The 17,909-nt window shown below is 42.5% G+C and overlaps 1 protein-coding gene across 9 annotated transcripts in view; it reads right to left on the bottom strand.

Annotated features, from left to right (window-relative positions):
* The window catches only part of SRSF11 (serine and arginine rich splicing factor 11), a 21,344-nt gene extending 3,435 nt beyond the window's left edge, over nucleotides 1-17,909 (bottom strand). For 2 of the 9 annotated variants that reach the window (XM_040564943.1, XM_040564946.1), the window contains exons 1-9: nucleotides 16,690-16,744; nucleotides 16,377-16,514; nucleotides 10,792-10,925; nucleotides 6,702-6,811; nucleotides 5,143-5,235; nucleotides 3,990-4,039; nucleotides 2,662-2,789; nucleotides 1,396-1,477; nucleotides 112-243 (exon numbers count right to left, since the gene is read on the bottom strand). In XM_040564943.1, the coding sequence (XP_040420877.1) occupies nucleotides 112-243; nucleotides 1,396-1,477; nucleotides 2,662-2,789; nucleotides 3,990-4,039; nucleotides 5,143-5,235; nucleotides 6,702-6,811; nucleotides 10,792-10,925; nucleotides 16,377-16,504 (857 nt within the window). In that variant the 5' untranslated portion in view covers nucleotides 16,505-16,514; nucleotides 16,690-16,744. Of the gene's footprint in view, nucleotides 1-111; nucleotides 244-1,395; nucleotides 1,478-2,661; nucleotides 2,790-3,989; nucleotides 4,040-5,142; nucleotides 5,236-6,701; nucleotides 6,812-7,108; nucleotides 7,226-7,869; nucleotides 7,979-8,469; nucleotides 8,530-10,791; nucleotides 10,926-16,376; nucleotides 16,515-16,689; nucleotides 16,745-16,791; nucleotides 16,842-17,094; nucleotides 17,285-17,762 lie in introns of those variants that run through there. The other 7 variants (XM_040564945.1, XM_040564949.1, XM_040564944.1 and 4 more) reach the window with 7 other exon arrangements.

The raw sequence follows: 17,909 nt of genomic DNA, 5'->3' as shown, positions 1-17,909 counted from the left end.
GAGATTGCTATTAAAGAGCTGTTTGTTCATTTTTCCCTGAATTTTTTTTTAATTGAACACCAGAATTTAAATTAATTTCTAGAAAATACAATATGTTTAGTGAAGGATTACCTGGTTTTGGATGTGCTCCTAGATCTTCTGCTTCTCTCTCTGGAATGAGACCTTCTTCGCCTTGGACTTTTAGATCGCCTCCGGCTTCTTGATTTTGAATGGGACCTTCTCCTTGATCTGCTTCTTGACCGTCTACCAATAATACATTGGACATGTGAGTTAAACACATGAAATGTTGATATACCATTCAGAATTCATCATCTCAATACTGACTTTATTGCAATGCAATGATACAGAAAACAGAATAAAGAGTACAGAAAACCAAGCAAAGGAGTCACGTTCAGTCCACTGAGGAAACAGAAAAAAGGAAGTGCACAAATGCTAGACATGAAAGAAGAAATGATGCTTCAGTCAGCTCTCTTACTACGCTCATTGTGAAAAAATAAGTCCTATAGTAGAGAAAAACTGGCAAGTCATGTAGAAACGTGAAGAAGAATTTTAAAATGCTAAAACCAAATAAAGGCCAATTACAGAATATGCAAATAGCAAAGAAGTAAGTACAAATGAGAGGGTCACAGTTAAAATGCCTTTGCACAGACGGCTGGCGCAGACTGCCTAATTGGAGGTTATGAGCCAACAATATAAAATCAGCCAAATGCTTTTGTTTAGGTAGGTCAGTATTAAGATCTTTAGTCACGATACCTACACAGACCTAGGTTTTGATTTTTGACTTAGGTAACTTCCACCAAGCTGAATTTGCTGCACATATTAGGAACAAGCAGCTCAACAGATAAACGTTCAATGTACATCAATAATTATGCTCTCAGAAGTCTCTCAGTATTTGGTTTTAAGACAAGTTATAATTACCACATAGGCACACTGGAAAGAGATTGAAGAAAGAAAAGAGGTTTAAGGAACTAGCGCAAAATGGCCTGTCTATGGTAGCTTAAGTGTTGATAGCAGTAAGACCTATGTAAAAATCAAGGCTTTATGCTGTTTCCTATCTGAAACAAGAAACAGTAAATTATTTAAAATCAGAGTCCAAACAATCCTAAAAAAAGGCAGCCCTGACAGAGGATGTCCCATTCTTACAGTTCCTGAAATGGTTTAAGGTATTTTTGAGGTATTTTTGCTAGCATTACTCTCCCAACTTTCGTATAAAAACAGGAATAGGCCTCCATCTCACACTACATTCAAGCCAAATCACGGTCGTAGCTTTGTTCAGAACATTTGCATTCTCTTTTTTGTCAGCCTCCATGAGTCCAGTGTCATTTTGAAGTAGTAATTCTGAAGAAATTGTTCTGTTTTTTTGTTTGTTTGTTTTTAAGTAAATGCAGTAACTACCTGTGTCTAGATGAAGAAGGTGTCCTCCTCCTCCTCGAGCGTGATCTTGACCTTGAATGCCTTCGTTTTTCATCTTTTTTATCTGGAGTTGGAAAGGAAAAGTATAGTTAAGAAGGTGCTAATGTTATTTTAGTAATCAAAAAGATTTTATAAAGGAAAACAAGTTGGGCTTCACACTACAGATATAAATACAATAACGAAAACCTAAGGAGTTCTTTTGACATTTCAAAACAGGCCCTATCTTTTTTTTTTTTCCCCAAAAGACAAGTCAAAGAATGAACAGATGACAAAGACACGTACGTGACATAAAACCAACAAAGTTGTATGCAAAACTGAAGAAGTCAAAATTCAGGCAATTTTTAATTTAAGACAGATTAAAAAAAATGACAACTGCAGGGCAATGAAAGCCTTGTTAAAATCCCTGCATCTCTGCCATTTTGTGAAGGGCTAAAGAATCTCTCAGATTGTTTTGAATCTGTTCCAAGTAATTTCTCCTAGGCACCAAGTGATAAGACAAGGGGAAATGGCATCAGGTTGTGCCAGGGGAGGTTTAGGTTGGCTATTAGGAGAAATTTCTTTACTGAAAGGGTCGTGCAGCATTGGGAGTAGGCTGCCCAGGGAAGTGGTTGAGTCACCACACATGGAGGTCTTCAAGAAACATGTAGATTTAGAACTTAGTAGCAAACATGGTTTAGTGGTGGACTTTAGTCCTTTTTAGGCTAAAGGTTAGACTACATGATCTTAGACTTTTTTCCAACCTGAATTGTTCTATGATTCTACTTCTCAGACTTAGTGGATCTGACATTTGTGAATGAACTGCTGCATCTCATTTTAAAATAGAAATCTACAGAACTAAACTCCAAAAGAGAAAAATATTTACACTAACTTCTGCAGATCAGGAATTAAAAGAAAGGAAAACATCGCCATGAACAAACAGATCAAGGATGTCAAAGTGAAGTCTCTTGCTGTTTCCAATGAAGTCTCACAGATGGCAATATGAACTTCAAACAGGGGAAGCTCAAGCATTTTGCTATCTTCAAATCAAGTCAATTTTGGAAAAACAACAGATGATCCCCTGCATCATTCTGCAGGACACTTGCAGCATTAACACTGTAGCACAATTAAACGCTTGTGAACTATAAATTCAGTCACCATAGATCATGAAAGCATTAAGCCAATATTGTGCTGACCATTACTTTTTGCCATATACTATTTAAAAAAAAACAAAAAACACCTTGAATTGAAAATTCCATGATTTAAAATTACCTGGCTCTATAGCAGCAGAAATTAATGACTGTGCTTCTCGTACTCTTTTCATTGCTTCTTCTATTTCTTTACTGGAGGTATCTGATTTCAGACTTGGTGAAACAAGACCTGCAGCTACATGGTTCAACCTGGAATAGAAAAACAGAATTTTATCTATTCAGTACATCAGAATCCAAAAACCACAATCCTCCATTGTCAGTTTATAGCCTATCCAAAATGACTGATCCAAGTGAAACAGACCCTGTCTGCATTTTGTCATCACTCAGATAACAGAGAAGTAAGTTTATGATGAAAAAGTCCAGAATGAAGTCTGCACTGACAACAGTCGTATAAAATACCAGCACACATGGCTTTAGAATTCTAGTAAGCTATAAATAGTAGGAGAGTTCACATTGTCTTGCATAGGCAAGTTTCTAACGACACTTTTCAGTACATTTTTGTATAATGCAATTTCAATTTTCATCACCTGAAAGAGCAGCTCCACAGGAAATACATTACACAGTACAAAGTCAGTTTCCACTCTATAAGCCATGCTGAGAACCCCACAAACAGTGATGAAAATTAAATTTCAAAAGTTCTGCTCTACATGGTAGTTTTAAAAGACAATCAGGCATACCCAACCATACCTCTGACTGATATTATTTAATATATTACCCTCGATAACTAGTTTGTTCAACTAGTTGTACATTCTCTACTTACAGAAATGTCAATTTTAAAGAGAATAATATGCTGGAATAAAATTAAAAATGAAGACAGAACATATCCAGCTTTATCCACCAGTATAGATCAGATGGCTTTGACTTAATACAAAAACAGTCCTTCCTTACTTGCTCTTCACATATTAAAATGTTTTGGACAAAATCGTTCCTTTTCTATAAACTGAAATAAAAACTAGCAAATACATGTGTTTATTGTTATTTGCTCCTTCTTCTATAAAGTAAGAAGACCTGCTGTCTTTTATTACCTTCTGACAGCTGTAACATATGTAGATTCTTATTCTCGTCTTTTACAACTGTTGCTCACTTTGGATCATTCTCAACCATAGCTCGTTTCAAGGGGTGCGCTGCCCCTCTGGCAAAAACGTCATATAAGAAACTAAATTTCTGTCTTTAACACAATTAAATTCCAGGATGGATTGGTGTTATTCCATAGATCCAAAGCTGAATAATCTTAGTTTCCTGCCCCTCTTCTCCTTACTACAGAAAACAGAACCCACAAAAGATCTCTAAGATATTAGGTTTCTCCACAAGATTGGATACTGAATCACAGCAGATATAATTGCCAAGATTAAGTGTACTGTACAGATATTTGTAAATACTGAAGCTTACTTTGGATCCACTGTGCTCATAAGTTTTAGTAGCTGATCTGCTGCAAGAGACTGTGGGGAAAAAAAAAAGTTAAAAGCATGTCAGAAGATGCATATGCTTAAGATTATCATCACCGCCAGCAGTGACTATACAAAAATCCCAGCAGTGTCCATACAAAAATCTCCACAGACGGAAAGAAAAAAAGAGGGGGACGAGGACAGAAAACAAGCCCCCAGTAAGTTACAGACAGAAAGATATACCATTCTATTTTAAAACTTGTGGATGGGGGTGAGGGTGGGGATGAAGGTCTGACCGCTACATTTCAGGGATGCACAAGTACTTCTTTTTCCCCCCAAGGAGCCACACAGACTTTCCTGGGTGGTATCAAAGCACTTCAAAATACAAACTGGTACATACTTCTGGTATTTACAAGTTATTTCTCTGTCACTCCAAGAGAATAGCAACCTCATTAGGGAACTAAGTCACATGCCCATGGAAAGTCTTCAGTGTCAACTTATAAATATGCAAAAGCTTCTTTACTCTAAAAATTTCATTACAAAATGTATTTTACAGCTCTTATGAAAATCCAGGTATTATCACCACTGGTAACATCACGAACCAATGGTATATTAACAAAGCAAAATGTTTTGTTCACAATACATTAATAGATACAGAGGCAGCCATTTGCTGAATCCAAACAGCTTTACAATCAACTGGTTTAAAGAAAAAAAGAAAGTGATTCATCATTCCAAATGTGTATTTTTCTAATTTGCATTTAGAATGCTTATTTTGCTTCTTTTATTTTGTTGTCACTATTATTTGGTTTTGTTTTCCGTGTGGCATGCAGAAATAGAATGCTAAATTAATGCAATGTTTATCTACAGAACATGCTCTCTGTACAGTATTCGGTTCTTATATAAGCCTTTGGTGATGTTTTAGAACCACAGAATCATAAAGGTTGGGAAAGACCTCCAAGATCATCTGGTCCAACCAGCACCTTACCAGCAATGTCACCCACTAGTGTTTTGTAACACTTGTTCAAACCTAAGTACAGTACTTCCTGATCTCCACGCTGGTATTTAATACACTGGTGAACACTAAAAACATCATGAATCTTAGCCCATCTGTCTACATGCTAGGGACAATAAAGAAAATTTTAGAATGTGTGACATACCTGAGAGTTTAAGTTTGCTCCGGGAAGCCCAAGAGCAGCTAGGGCAGGATCAAGAGCAGGAGCTCCTAAAGCAGCTAAAGGAACAGCACCAATCTGTAACAAAGACAGCAATTAGTCAAAGCCATATTAAAATCGATAAAAAGCTGATAATTCAAAGTTTACAAGCATTACATGCTTGGAGATTTGAAGCTAGCCAGAAAAACTTTATAGTAAGGTCAATAAGAGTACTTCAGTACTTTCTATAAATACTCTCAAATGAAAGTGTTTCCTCTGCATCCCAGCAGGTAAGAAAAAAAAGTAAATCCTTCTAATACATTCAAGAAATAGTTTAAAATGAAATTCTGTCAAGAGTTACCATGAAAATTCATTAAAAGTTTGACCCAATTACCTCCTATTTAAGTCAGTCCAGGATTTGAAATTAACATATTTTATGTTAAAAGACTATTATATTTCTTTATTTTTCTCAAATTTGCTTAAAAATGGCAAATGGTCTAAAAAGCTTCTGCGAGAATGGGTCTGAATTCCTTAAGACATGGATCTAGAAGCCTCATAAAAGAACATCATTCTTCGGCCATTTAAAGTGAGATGACCAAAACACAGACTGGAACCAATCTGCTGAAAAACTCACGATCTTACACTAATCGAACGGTTCACAGTTGCTATGAGGTCTTGCTCTCCCTCCCATTACTTCTTTTTCCTTTTGGTCTGCTCTGGCACTTGTGAGTGTCATTCGTCAACCAGTTCAACAAAGGTGCTAGAGAAATGATTGTTGTGCTGCCTGCAACAAGCTTCTTCCATAACTTTCAGGTTTCAAAATTACACTTCAGACTTTTCCCTCTCCATAAGGTTAAAAGGAGCTTCTGAACAGTGGCAAGTACATCTTCAATGCAACCAGAAATAACAGAAGCTACACAAAATCCTAAACGCAAGCTGAAGATGTAATCTGAAAAGTACAGAATTAATGAAGCCTAACTCTTATTAATTTGCCTCTTGTACTTTGATTCTCCATTCTGTAGTAAGATACGTTCTTTGACAGAAATTTTTCCATACTGTACTACTCTTACTGCTCATCTTCCACGTGAATTTTTGTGTATTTAGACAGAGAAAATACATACTGCAATTTTTTCCCCCCTTAAGCTGGAGTCTTAATGGAAGTTCTCTCTCCACAGCACATCACTCTCTCAAACTTCACGAATTTAAACTTCCATCTGTAAGATCTCTACTCCTTGTCCAACTTGTCAGTAAGTGTACGATGGAGAAGAGAGGGATAACAAATCCATGCAAACACAGAGGCCAGGAGACACCAGAAGTGTCACATTACGGAAACAGAAGCATTCCACCTAGCACCTGATTACTGCTTTGCCACAAATTGTATCACACAGCTGTAACAACACTATCCATCAAGATATACAAGCTAGGACATTCTATGAATCAGCATTAGCACAGTGTATTTGCCCCCCACCCCCCAAAGAAACACAACAACAACAAAATAATCAAATTAGCATCTAACGATATATCTAACAGTTTCCCTTCACTTCAGTCTTAATTGGAAAGCCTACCTGAGAAAGTGGGTTGGGAGTAGGCAGGAGTCCACCCCCAGGCAGCAGACCTGCCACAGCATTAGCTGGTGCCAAGAGAGACAAAGCCTTAGTCTCATCAGGAATAACTCCTGCAGAGAAATAGCCTGGCATTAGAACGCATTCTATTTCAAAGGCAGAAAATACACAAATACACCCAGAAAATGTCTCCCTGATACACCGCCTGAGTTTGTTGAAAGTACTTATGTTGGCTAAAATACAAAGCTTGATGTCTATTAATATTTATCATTAAATTTTTTGTCAGAACGAAACTTCAATGTGTGAAAATTTGACTGTTCCTTTTTCTCTACAAATGGTTAAGTATCTAGAGCAAAAAAATAGCACAATACACACTACTTTTTTTGTTAACACTGCCAAGATTTCATCACCTGTACTCGATTTTTAAGTCATGAACCAAACGTAAGCAAGCACAGTCGGTTCTCCAGGGGTGTGCTCTCAACTTTCAAAAGCTGTTTTATGAACAACGACTCGTGTCGGCTGCTTCACTATAAAGCACACAGAAAAATCAAGATACACAAGACAAAAAAAGTTTGATTTAGGGGTTAATAATATGGTACAGTTCACTATGTTTTCTTTTACACCTACCATATAAATTTTGTAAAACTTAAGAGAAGGTACGGAAATATATTTTGTTGAATCAAGCGTAGGGCTTTTGCTGACTTGTCAAATAAAAATGAAAGTCTCTGCAGATCTTCAAATACACGCTGTGTGTGTGTGTCTGTGGGTGGACAGGTGCATACGTACAGTATACGGTGGCACATTCCTTACCTGTGCAGTAAAATGCTTATGTTCCAATATGTGCCATGCTTATTGTACCAAGAATGCTGCTACATACTGCCATTTCAGAAGAAACTTCCGGCCCCAAATCTTGCAGCCAACTAAGACAAGTGTCTTATTTTACTGCCTGCTCTGCACATATAATTTTAAGGGTCCTACTGTGAAACAAGTACTTAAGTCGGTATTTTTTATTCTATCCAACAGCAAAAGCCCTATACAGATGGATTAATTTGTTAATGTGCCCAAGCCCCCAAAATGAGAGTTCAATAAAACAATTTTACTATATATTTGCAAATACCAGTAGTGTTTCTGTAATACATATTAAGAAACTGCATCTCATCATAAAACATACAATATGTACAGGGCACTTAAGAGAAACTGGATAAGCTGCAGAAGAAAACTGTTGGGTGGTATTTTCAGCAGGGCCTGGTATATAGTTCAGGCTGAACCAGGGAAAAGAACTGTAAAACACAACAACAAAAAAGAAAAACCACTGTTAAATAAAGGTAATGGTTCCTTCCACCTATACTGAGAAGTGCCGATAATATAAACAAATGTATAATACACAGCACTGTTATCTTGCTTGTGTCATTGAGCTGTCATCAATTTAGATACCAAAAGTTATGGAGGGAGAGGGGGGAAAAAGGTCATTTAGATAAAGGGCATTAATGCATAAATATATTAACATACCTACAGAAAGATTATGGGGTAATTTTGCATGCAAAATTATGTCTCAGAGGATATTTATAAATTATATCTAAACATTTCAAATTAGTGCAACTACAACATTTCTGGCATCTAAATACAAATCCTCAGACTTATTTTGAGACACCTCATAGAAGATCTGCATTCATTAAAAAAAATCATGCATCTGATCCTCTAATTGTTTTTTAAAAAAGTATTTAGAAATAAATAAACTACAATTAAAAAAAAAAGCAATGAGGCCCCTCACCAGTTAATTTTCATGCTTCAAGAGTTTTTTTTACTGCTGCTTTGTTAGAACCATGAAATACTGTATGAATGTGTAGAAATGAAAGAAAAAGAAACAGACAAAAGAAACAAACATTAACCAAAGAACCTAAATACCCCCCCCAGCCACCTTTAATCTTAGAGTTCCTTCCAAATCTAGGAATATCACAGTGAAAATTACAATTAATACTAAACCTTACCGTAGACTTTGTGTATAGTTCTATAACACAAAGCAACAGCCAACACCAAAATGTCTGTGTATGCTACAATTGGAGTGCACTTGTGATATAGGGGATAAGTATTGCACTAAACAGATAATAAACATTCACTTTAGTGACAGGCAATATTAATACAGAATTATCACAGCAGAAAACAAAAGCAAAAAGGGCCCAGTTCAGCACACCAGTTAAGCATATGCCTGACTTTAAGCACGTGAGCAATTCCACTGGCTTTAAGAACCTTGCTGTATCGTGCTTAAATAAGTTGTTGAATTGGGAGCCTGGCAGTATGTATTTGGAGGGAAAACTATACTCCAATACAGGGACAAAAGCGTACGGTTACAAAACAAGGGGGCATAACTTTATCGGCTGAACACATCTCTTGCGATATGCCACAACAGTATGCCAAACCCATTATCATTCTGATTTTCCACCACAAGAAACAGCCCATAAGGAACCTCGTGACTTAAACGGGCCCGTTAAAGTACAATAAATGGGTATTTTATTTTCTTTATGCAGTCCAAACCAAAACTACTGGGCAGATTTCTCTATGTGCCAGATTTATCCACCATCAAGCACAATGGACAAGTCAGACGGACAAAGAGAAAATGGTTTTTATCCTTACTGGAAAAGTTAAACACTAACATTCTTCACCATTGGCCTTGGAGAGTATTTCAGTATAAACTCAGATGGACCGCTACTTTATCATGCTTTAATATAAAGAGGAGAATGAGATGTCTTTCAACTGCTGTTATACCTAAACTAGCGAAAGCAGAGGCAATAACTCAACAGCAATTTCAGAACGTGTTCTGTACTCGCAAAAAGCAGCAAGTCTCAGTCAAAGGTCATGCTGCAGATACCTACAGCCCATAAATTAAGTTTTCGTATCTTTTAAATTGCAGGAATACGAAGATAAGACAGCTCCCCAGGCCTCAAAAGACATTCTATAGCATTATGTCTTGGCAAAAGGTCTGAACCCAGGCCATGTACCAAATTTATTATTGTAGCATGACTTAATCTGCAGAGGTTGTATTTAATTCAAGCAGTTTGGGAAAATCCATTATTTCAGAAGTAAATCAAGAAACAGTACAATGGAAATCAATTACTTCTAAAGCAAGTCTAGAAGAGTTTAATAAGACTTCTGCAAGAAGAGGTGTCTTCTCAGCACTTTGCTTTTAAGTTCCAAAAACCCTGCTCATTGCCTTTCAAATTACTGTAACACCCTAAAATGTAAAAATAAAAAGAAGAAGAGAAAATGTAGTTAACAAGTGGTTACACCAGGAAAACACTTGGGGACTTGAGTGCTTGCTGGCCTTTAGTTAATGTCTAGAATCCCCTGTAGCTGCAGAGGACCCACTGTTTTTCAGTCATCTGGAAGGGCTTTGCATTTGCCTTCTCCACTACAAAAATCACACACACAAATAACAGAGAGAAGAGTTTATTATTTAGTGAAATTCTATAAAATATAGCAAGGCTGAACAAGAAAACTTGGAATAAAAACTAGCACCAGTGCCCGTTTGGCACCTCTTGGAAGATCTCGCTTCCCAATTAAACCATAATTACTCAAACCCTTGGTATATTGGAGTTCACAACGAGAGCGAATGGCTTTGCAGGAAAGCTCCCAACTAAATACAGTGGCAGCACCTCTCAAAATGTTAACTACTCTCCCATGTCCTCTCAGGGAGGGAGAAACTGTTCTCATGAAGAGATTTATGCATATGTGAAAGAAGCAAAGACTTATTAAGGCAAAATTTCCTTAAAATGTTGACCTGTTTGCATAAGTTCATTTAGGAAAACATCTCACTGAAATTGATAAAGAGCGTAATTTGCAAGTAATTCTGCCTAAACTGTTCATATTCTAAACTGAAGGCATACAGACCCAGTAAGAGTTAAACTCCCCAATTTCATTCAGTGTCGCTAAACAACGAAGAAATATTTAATCCATGGGCAAATTGCAATATACCAAGGGTTTCAAAATGTTAATCTCTCATATGTTCGACATTTTACTAATCCTCATTTTTGTGAACTATACTGAAACGAAATGCCATCATATGTTGGCTTCATAGGCCATTAAACAATTCACAAACCTTCTGCATATGGTACGACTATCAACGCTCTGTCAACGAATACAGTGTTTGTCAGATGCTGGGCCACAACTGCCGAGTCGGGATCATGGAACTTTACAAAACAGACACGCGATGAAACAGGCAAAGGAGAATCACTGGAAAAGAAAGAAAAAGAAAGAAGTTAAATGGAAACTTGTCTGCCATCATGAGACTTGTAACTAATGTGGTCTCTCCCCTTTCATCAAACTAGAAAGTTGTATGGACTACGTGAAAAATTACAGCTGGATGAAGCCACTTCCCTGTAAAATCACAGAAAATCGTTCCTTTGCCTCATCTGTAACTGAAAATGAATTCTAGTACGCAGGATATATCTATGCCCAGTCACCTGAATGCAAATTAGTTTTCATGACCTATCTGTGAGAAAGGAAGGCTACGAAGCACTTAAGAGAAATAAAATTATCTTACTTCATACACGACAGAAGTTCACAAGAACAGTAGTTTTATACTCTCTGCTGCAGCCCCCACATCAGATTTCTGTAGTACACTGTGAAGAGGATAATGATGCAAGATACCAGTATGATTTTCCCTATTAACACAATTTCAGGAAAGCTTCTAACCCAACCTCCATTATACTTCTCTTAGCCAAACACTCACGCACAAAAACTGCCAAGTTCATTTTGAGGGGCTGAACACTGCTAAATATATGGCTACTACTCAGCAGTAACAGCACTAAACCCATAAAATTCAGGAAATTCATGTAGGCAAAACTACAGCTGAAATCTCACTAGCAGGTGAAAACTTTCTAAACAACCCACCAGTAACCATAAAATTCTTCGTAAGACGGGTCCCTGCCTACTCCGCAGCTCACACAAGTGCCTGTCAGCAGAGCTGCGGAAAAATCCTCGGGCATGGAAAATCCAAAAGAGACCACGCAAGTTTTGAGTGACTTCGAAAAATAGAAGTGTGTCCTTCCTACGAGAGCGGGAAAGAATTATACACCAAATAAACCTAACGTGCGTGGGGGGGTGGCAGTGGAACAAAATCAACTCAATAAAGGTCCAGAATACGTTTCATAAATCCATATAGCCAGAAAACCACGCAGATGTTCCTTTAGCAAGAGGTATCAACTACAAGAGAGCAAAAGAAAACGTTACGCAGCCAACTGTGCCGCAGATGAGCTAAGAGCTGCCTACAGAAGACCCAGAGCAGATGCAGCAAGCAGCAGCAAGCCCCTCAAACCCCAGCTTCTAACCAGGGCCAGATACGCCTACCCTTCAGATCTGCCCTCAAGCATCAGACAAATTATTCCAAAGAGCTAGGTCTGAACGATGCTGAGGAACTCCTCATGACAATCACCCGCCTTTACTAAGCAGGCACCCAGAAACAGGTACAGTACTAGTTTTTTGAAGTGCGTCCCATTGCCAAACCCGTCTAAGTGAAGAAAACTGATCAAGTCTTTAATCAACTGGGAGAGAACTTGCCAGAATTTGGGAGCAAGGAGAGTGACTTTGATACCAAACAAGACCACCACCTAATACAAGTTTTTGTTGGGGCCAAAACACTACCTAACCTTCACCACCAAGCAGAGGCTCAGCCCAACGTGCAAGTTACGTAAACTCAACAGCTGTCTTCAATGACTATCAGGTTACCCGTAGATATATACTTTACATTTCCTCTGACATTAAAAACTAGATTGGAGCCAGCGCATGTTATCTTTTAAAAGTATTAAAACCAGAAGCTTCCGCCTCATCCAGCATCGTGCAGCTAGTGACTTGGAATGTAACACTGTAGAGGCAAACAGCACTGAGTCGGAAATTTGAAATGATCTCATTTGTACCTATCGAACGCACCTTAGCGTGCCAAAACAGAACATTTTCTAAAGGAGTCTGCAGAAACGTAACAAGAAAGAAGCATTACCACTGTGATTTTATTAAACATTATTTGCTAAAGTTTTAAGAGAAGTAAATCAAGGAGTTCGAGCATACCCAGATGGTGTGCTAATCTCAGTTATAAAAAAAGTAAGCAATTTATTATTTAAACGCAGAACAGCGTTTTCATACCTATTCTTAGAATACCTGCGATAACATGGCAGCACGGAACAGAGCAGATTCTGTTCACAGGCGCGCATCAGGCGACACGGAAGCACCCCTACGTACAAAACCGGGCAACCAGCGAGGTCTGCGAAAACAACCGAGCACGACACGTACGGCTACGCTTGCGCGCTCCGACATTTTTAAAAACAAGCGCACCGACGTTCATTCAATGTATTCCCAACCAAACATCCAACCTGCGGCCGCAAACAGAACGCTCACAACAGACGCCAAGGAAGGCCGTTCCGACCCAACGGAGAGGGACCAGGTCAGTAACTTCCACACATCACGACGACAAGCGCTGGGACACACGCCGACCTACTGTGGCTCGACACTGCATCGATTCTGGAATACCACAGGGCAACGGGGCACTCCAACCTTCACCTCCTAACCCCCGAATAGAACCAGAGCTCCCACACACCGCAGCCAGCACTTTAAACATTAACCTGATCTTTGAAGGCACGCTCCTGCCGCTTACATAAACGTTCTTGCTAACGTGAAATCAAGCTGGAAGCAGGCTGGAGTGACTAGATGGTGCACGCAAGAGATGCTCTTCGGCATTACCATATTCATACTGGAGTGGGAAGAAACAGAGTAAAAATACCCAGCCGTGCTCCTCACTTCGAAGCCCAAGTTGTCATCCTTCTCTCACAGAGCACCCAACTCCCAGTGGTAACTGCAAGCAAAGCCGGGATTCTGCGGAGCGCCTCCGTCTAGCTGTCACTTCAGTTATTGCAGAGGAGGGAAAAGATCTTGCAATTACCGTGTCATCCAGCTTATCACATTATTAAAATGTACGTTCCTAATTTTATTAAGCTTTAACTCTGTACATGTTAGGTTTCCATCCAATGTGCTTTTTTCTTGGTAAACTTCTCCATCCGTAACGATTTGACTGGACCGTTCCTATCCACGAGCAAGGCCAGAAAACACACTGGTGTAACACCGACAGCAGTCCTACCAGTGAATCCTCTTGTACTTACGTTTTGATGTAAAGGCACTTTTCTTAGGCTAAACAGGATGTGCTGAAATTAGCTTTTTTTTTCTTAAAAAATATATATGTATGGGGATGCATCTATATTTCTTTTTTCAAGCCCTCTCTGAAGTCCATTCCCTCCACTTTTCAGCGTTGCCTGTCACGGAGCTGGGGAAAAGCAGAAGCAGCAGGGATGAAACCCTCCTTTTCAAGGAAGAAAAGGCACGGAGCCGGCTGTGGATTACAGCTGCAACACAAAGCTGAGGCGCACATAAAACCTGTAACAGCTGATTAAATAAACTAGGATGGAGATGGATGATGGCAGGGAAGGAGAAACGGAGAGAAGTTCAGGAAGCTTCTGTTCTGGAAGCCCACGACGATAAACTTCTACAGGGGACAGCAGGATCAGAGTGACAGGAGAGAAAGATCAGCTAAGGAGGAGAGGAATGGAAACGGAGTGCCCAGGAACAGCATGTGTAAGAAAGAACCCCGGTATAATCTGGGACAGAGAGATTCAGATTAGGGAGAGAATTTACGCATTTGTCCTTTACCCCCCAAGATGGGAGAATGCCAACGGCAGGGAGAAGCCAGGAGAAGGAACTGGAAAGCATTCAAAGAGATGGAAGAACCTGCTGCTGCTAGGAAATAAACCTCTCTTCAGGGTGAAGTGAGATTGAAGACTAAAGCACCCCTCCCGCCACGGTTTGCCGGCGGAGCAAAGCACTGCCCCCTGGCGCTGCATCCCGGCAGGGACCTGCCGCGACCGATCCCTGCGCACCCCAGCGGAGACCCGCGGCGGGGCTGGGGGCGCCAGGCAGAGCCCTCGGCATCTCTGCCGGGACAGCCACACAAAGAGAACAGCAGAAAAAAACCTCAAAATAGTCAATTAGAAATTTAACCCCAGCCCCCAAACCCACGAGTTCTAGTTTCATCAACAGCACCACCTTTACCCAATTTAAATAGCGCGCACAATTTGCATACGTGCTATTTTTCCACCAAGCCCTACTCTCTGCAACGGAGACGCAAAGTTCACTCCCGCAGCTCTTCAGCATTTTCTCCATTTCTGTGCAAGACCACTTAGCTACGATGCATTTCCTCTTCTGCATCAATCTCTTCCAGAGCTCTGCCTTTTTCATAAGTACTCAGAAGCCTTCACGACATCCCTGCGTGACGAAGTACTGCCTTCCTCCTTCATTTAGAGATTTGAAACCTAAGAAATGTAGGCCAAACGTTTTCGCTGAGTTTTAGTCTTCTGCTTTGAGATACTCGGAATCTGGGTCACTGGAGTTATTTGCATCGTGCTGCCTTTTCCTTGGTCAGCAGCGAGCCCTCAGGGGCACAGAGTAAAGGCAGGCGGCTCACTGTTCTTCTGCAGCAACCAAGCGGCCCAGCTGAAGCCACAAAACCATCGGTGCCAGAACAAAGGAGGCAGAAGCCAGCAGGCAAGTGCAGGAGCCCAGCCTGGCGGAAACAAACTTACACCAGGACACAAGCCAAAAAGTTTCCCTTGAACGCAGGTATCCCCTGGTACCCAACACTACAGACACAGGGATACAATTCAGACTCTCCAGAGCCAGCTGTCCCTTCCCGCAGCCCAGCCCTACAACATACCCCTGGCAGGCTTCTGAGCCAGGTCTCGCGGGGCCAGCATCTCACAGCACATTTGTGCAAAGGAGGTAAGCCACGAACATACAGCCAGCCTCAGGTGCGGCAAAAAGAGAGCTGCTGGGCTGGGCTTTTTTTTTTTTTCCTCCCCAGAACACTTCATTCTGAAAGCACAGAAGCGATCTTCTAACACGTTAGTTAATATGTATCTAAAACAGTACAAAGTTTCAGAAACAGAACTCACCTATAGTAACCTCTCCTGAGAACTGGACAAAACGTTAAAGTATCGAGCAGCAGGTCAAATAACTGCATTTTTTTTTTTTTTAAAGGTGGTTCACTTTGTTGGCTGCTGAGCACTGCTGTTCTGCCGCTGCAGTACGGCTATCCCGGCCCTCACAAAGCAGCGCTCAGGCCTGGCACCGTCCCACACCCCAGCTACGAACACATCCCTCTTCCTTCCGCGCTTTAATTCCCGACATGAAGTTACCGCTGGCCAACTCAAAGGAACTGCGCGGAGACCCGAAATACTGATTCTCAGTGTGCATCTGCGACCGGCTGGCGGGACGGACAAGCTCCCCCGGCTTTGGGCTAGCGGCGATTGAAGGCTGAGTGATAAAAAGAACGCTCTGTGACGCCTTTTTCCCTGAAAACGGCACGGATCTCGCTCGTGTACAAGCCACCAGCCGCCCGCTTTGCAGGAACTTTCACAAGGGAAGCACAGCGATGTTCCTAACGCCGGTTGGGGACCAGGCCCCCGGGAGCCTCCTGCAGCCCTGCTGCCTGCCCTGCCCCGCCCGCCCAGGCGGCTCCGCTGGAAAAGGGGCTACAAAGGCCCCAAGGGCCCGCGCCGAGCCGTGCCGTGCCGTGCGCCATGGCGGCGGGAGGCGTGCCGGGGAGGGGGGGGAGGGGATGGGGCCGGGCGGGCGCCGCGGACTCACTCCGGGGGGAAGAGGCGCAGCTCCTCGATCTTTCCCAGGAAGCCGAAGAGCGTCCGCATCTGCTCGGAGCTGGCGCTGGGGGACACGTTGGTCACCTGGATCACGTCGGTGCCGCTGCTGGAGGCCATCGCGCCGCCGCTGCGAACACACGGGGAGGGGGAGGGGGGTCAGGGGGCGAGGGCCTGGCGGCTCCCCCGGCTCCGGGCGGCTCCGGGCGGCTCCGGGAGGCCCCCAGCGGCCCCCCCCGCTCGGTCCCGCCCCGGCCCGGCCGCTCCCGGTGCCGCCGCCCCCGCCGTGCCGCGCGGCGCCTCACCCGCCCGCCGGGCCGCAGTATCCCACAATCCCCCGCCGCCGCCCCCCGCGCAGGCGCAGCGCGCGCGCGCCCCGCCGCCGCACGCAGCCCCGCGGCCCGCACCGAGCCGCCGCCGCCGCCGCCACCGCGCGTGCGCGCCCCCTCCCGCCTCAGCCGGGAACGCGCGGGGGCGGCGCCTGCGCGGTGGGGCGAGCGGGGAGGGAGGGGGGAAGGGGCGGCTGCGCCTCCGCCTCCGCGCGTGCGCGCCGGGAGCGTGGCGCCTGCGCAGAGCGGTCGGCGGGTTCCCGAGCGCCCGAGGGTGGTTCTGAAGCGGCGAACGTTAACGTGCATAAAGGCGGTTTTAACCTTAATAGTTGCAGGAAGGCCGCCCCTCCCAGCCCTTGTCACGGCTTCCGAGGGAGTCACCTCAGCTGGCTTCACCCCTGCGCTTGCAGATGTGTCTTCCTCCAACCACGTTCAACTTGAGCGCGTCGCACAAAACTGACAGATGCTAGCAGTTTTTTAAAGGCTCAGGTGAAATATCCAGCGTTTTCCTGTGGAGTGTTGCCCGGTGACTCCCCGCGTGAGAGGAGAAGGAAAAACGGGAACTGAAGAACTGCAGTTAAAAACAAAAGGGCCGAATCTTTGGTCACAACCCCGTGCATGAAGTATGGCGGGTGCTCCAGTCACACACCCATTTACCCACGGTGGTATTTAGCCCTTAGCTAATTACTTTCACATTCAGTGGAACTTAGCTAGTAGAACTAAGAACTTCTTACAAACTAGAACTTCTTTAAAAAAAAAAAAAAAAAGGTAAAAAGGTTGTGTTTGAAACACCGGGTGCTTGAAAACTCAAATGGCTGTAAGTTAAGTCTTAATCACTGAGGGGGAAGCGTATTCCTTTATTCACTTCTCACAGGAACTGCTGGGAGGATCAGGCACTGATCTCACCCAGAATGAGCTGAAGCCAGGACTGGTCGCCCGTAATCTCAGACAGCCAGCACTTCTCATCTTGGTCATATTTTCATTTAGTTTGCCAACACTGGGCAACAAGGAAATGAGATGAAGTAAAAGTTCCTTTTTGTTTGGCATACCTCGCGTGTGCGTTTACAATATTTTCCAGGTTATTTGGTCTGGATTCACTCTTGCGACGAAGGCGAAGCCCTTAAATAAAGAGGGGGAGAGGAAGGAAGTGAAATCTGAGCAACACAGTGCCCAGTTGCAGCCGACTTGATGCTGAG

Source organism: Cygnus olor, chromosome 8 (assembly GCF_009769625.2).
Source record: "Cygnus olor isolate bCygOlo1 chromosome 8, bCygOlo1.pri.v2, whole genome shotgun sequence".
In the NCBI taxonomy this organism is placed as follows: Eukaryota; Metazoa; Chordata; class Aves; order Anseriformes; family Anatidae; genus Cygnus; species Cygnus olor.
Note: the sequence above shows the minus strand (reverse complement) of the source record. Positions and strands in the feature narration are given on the sequence as shown.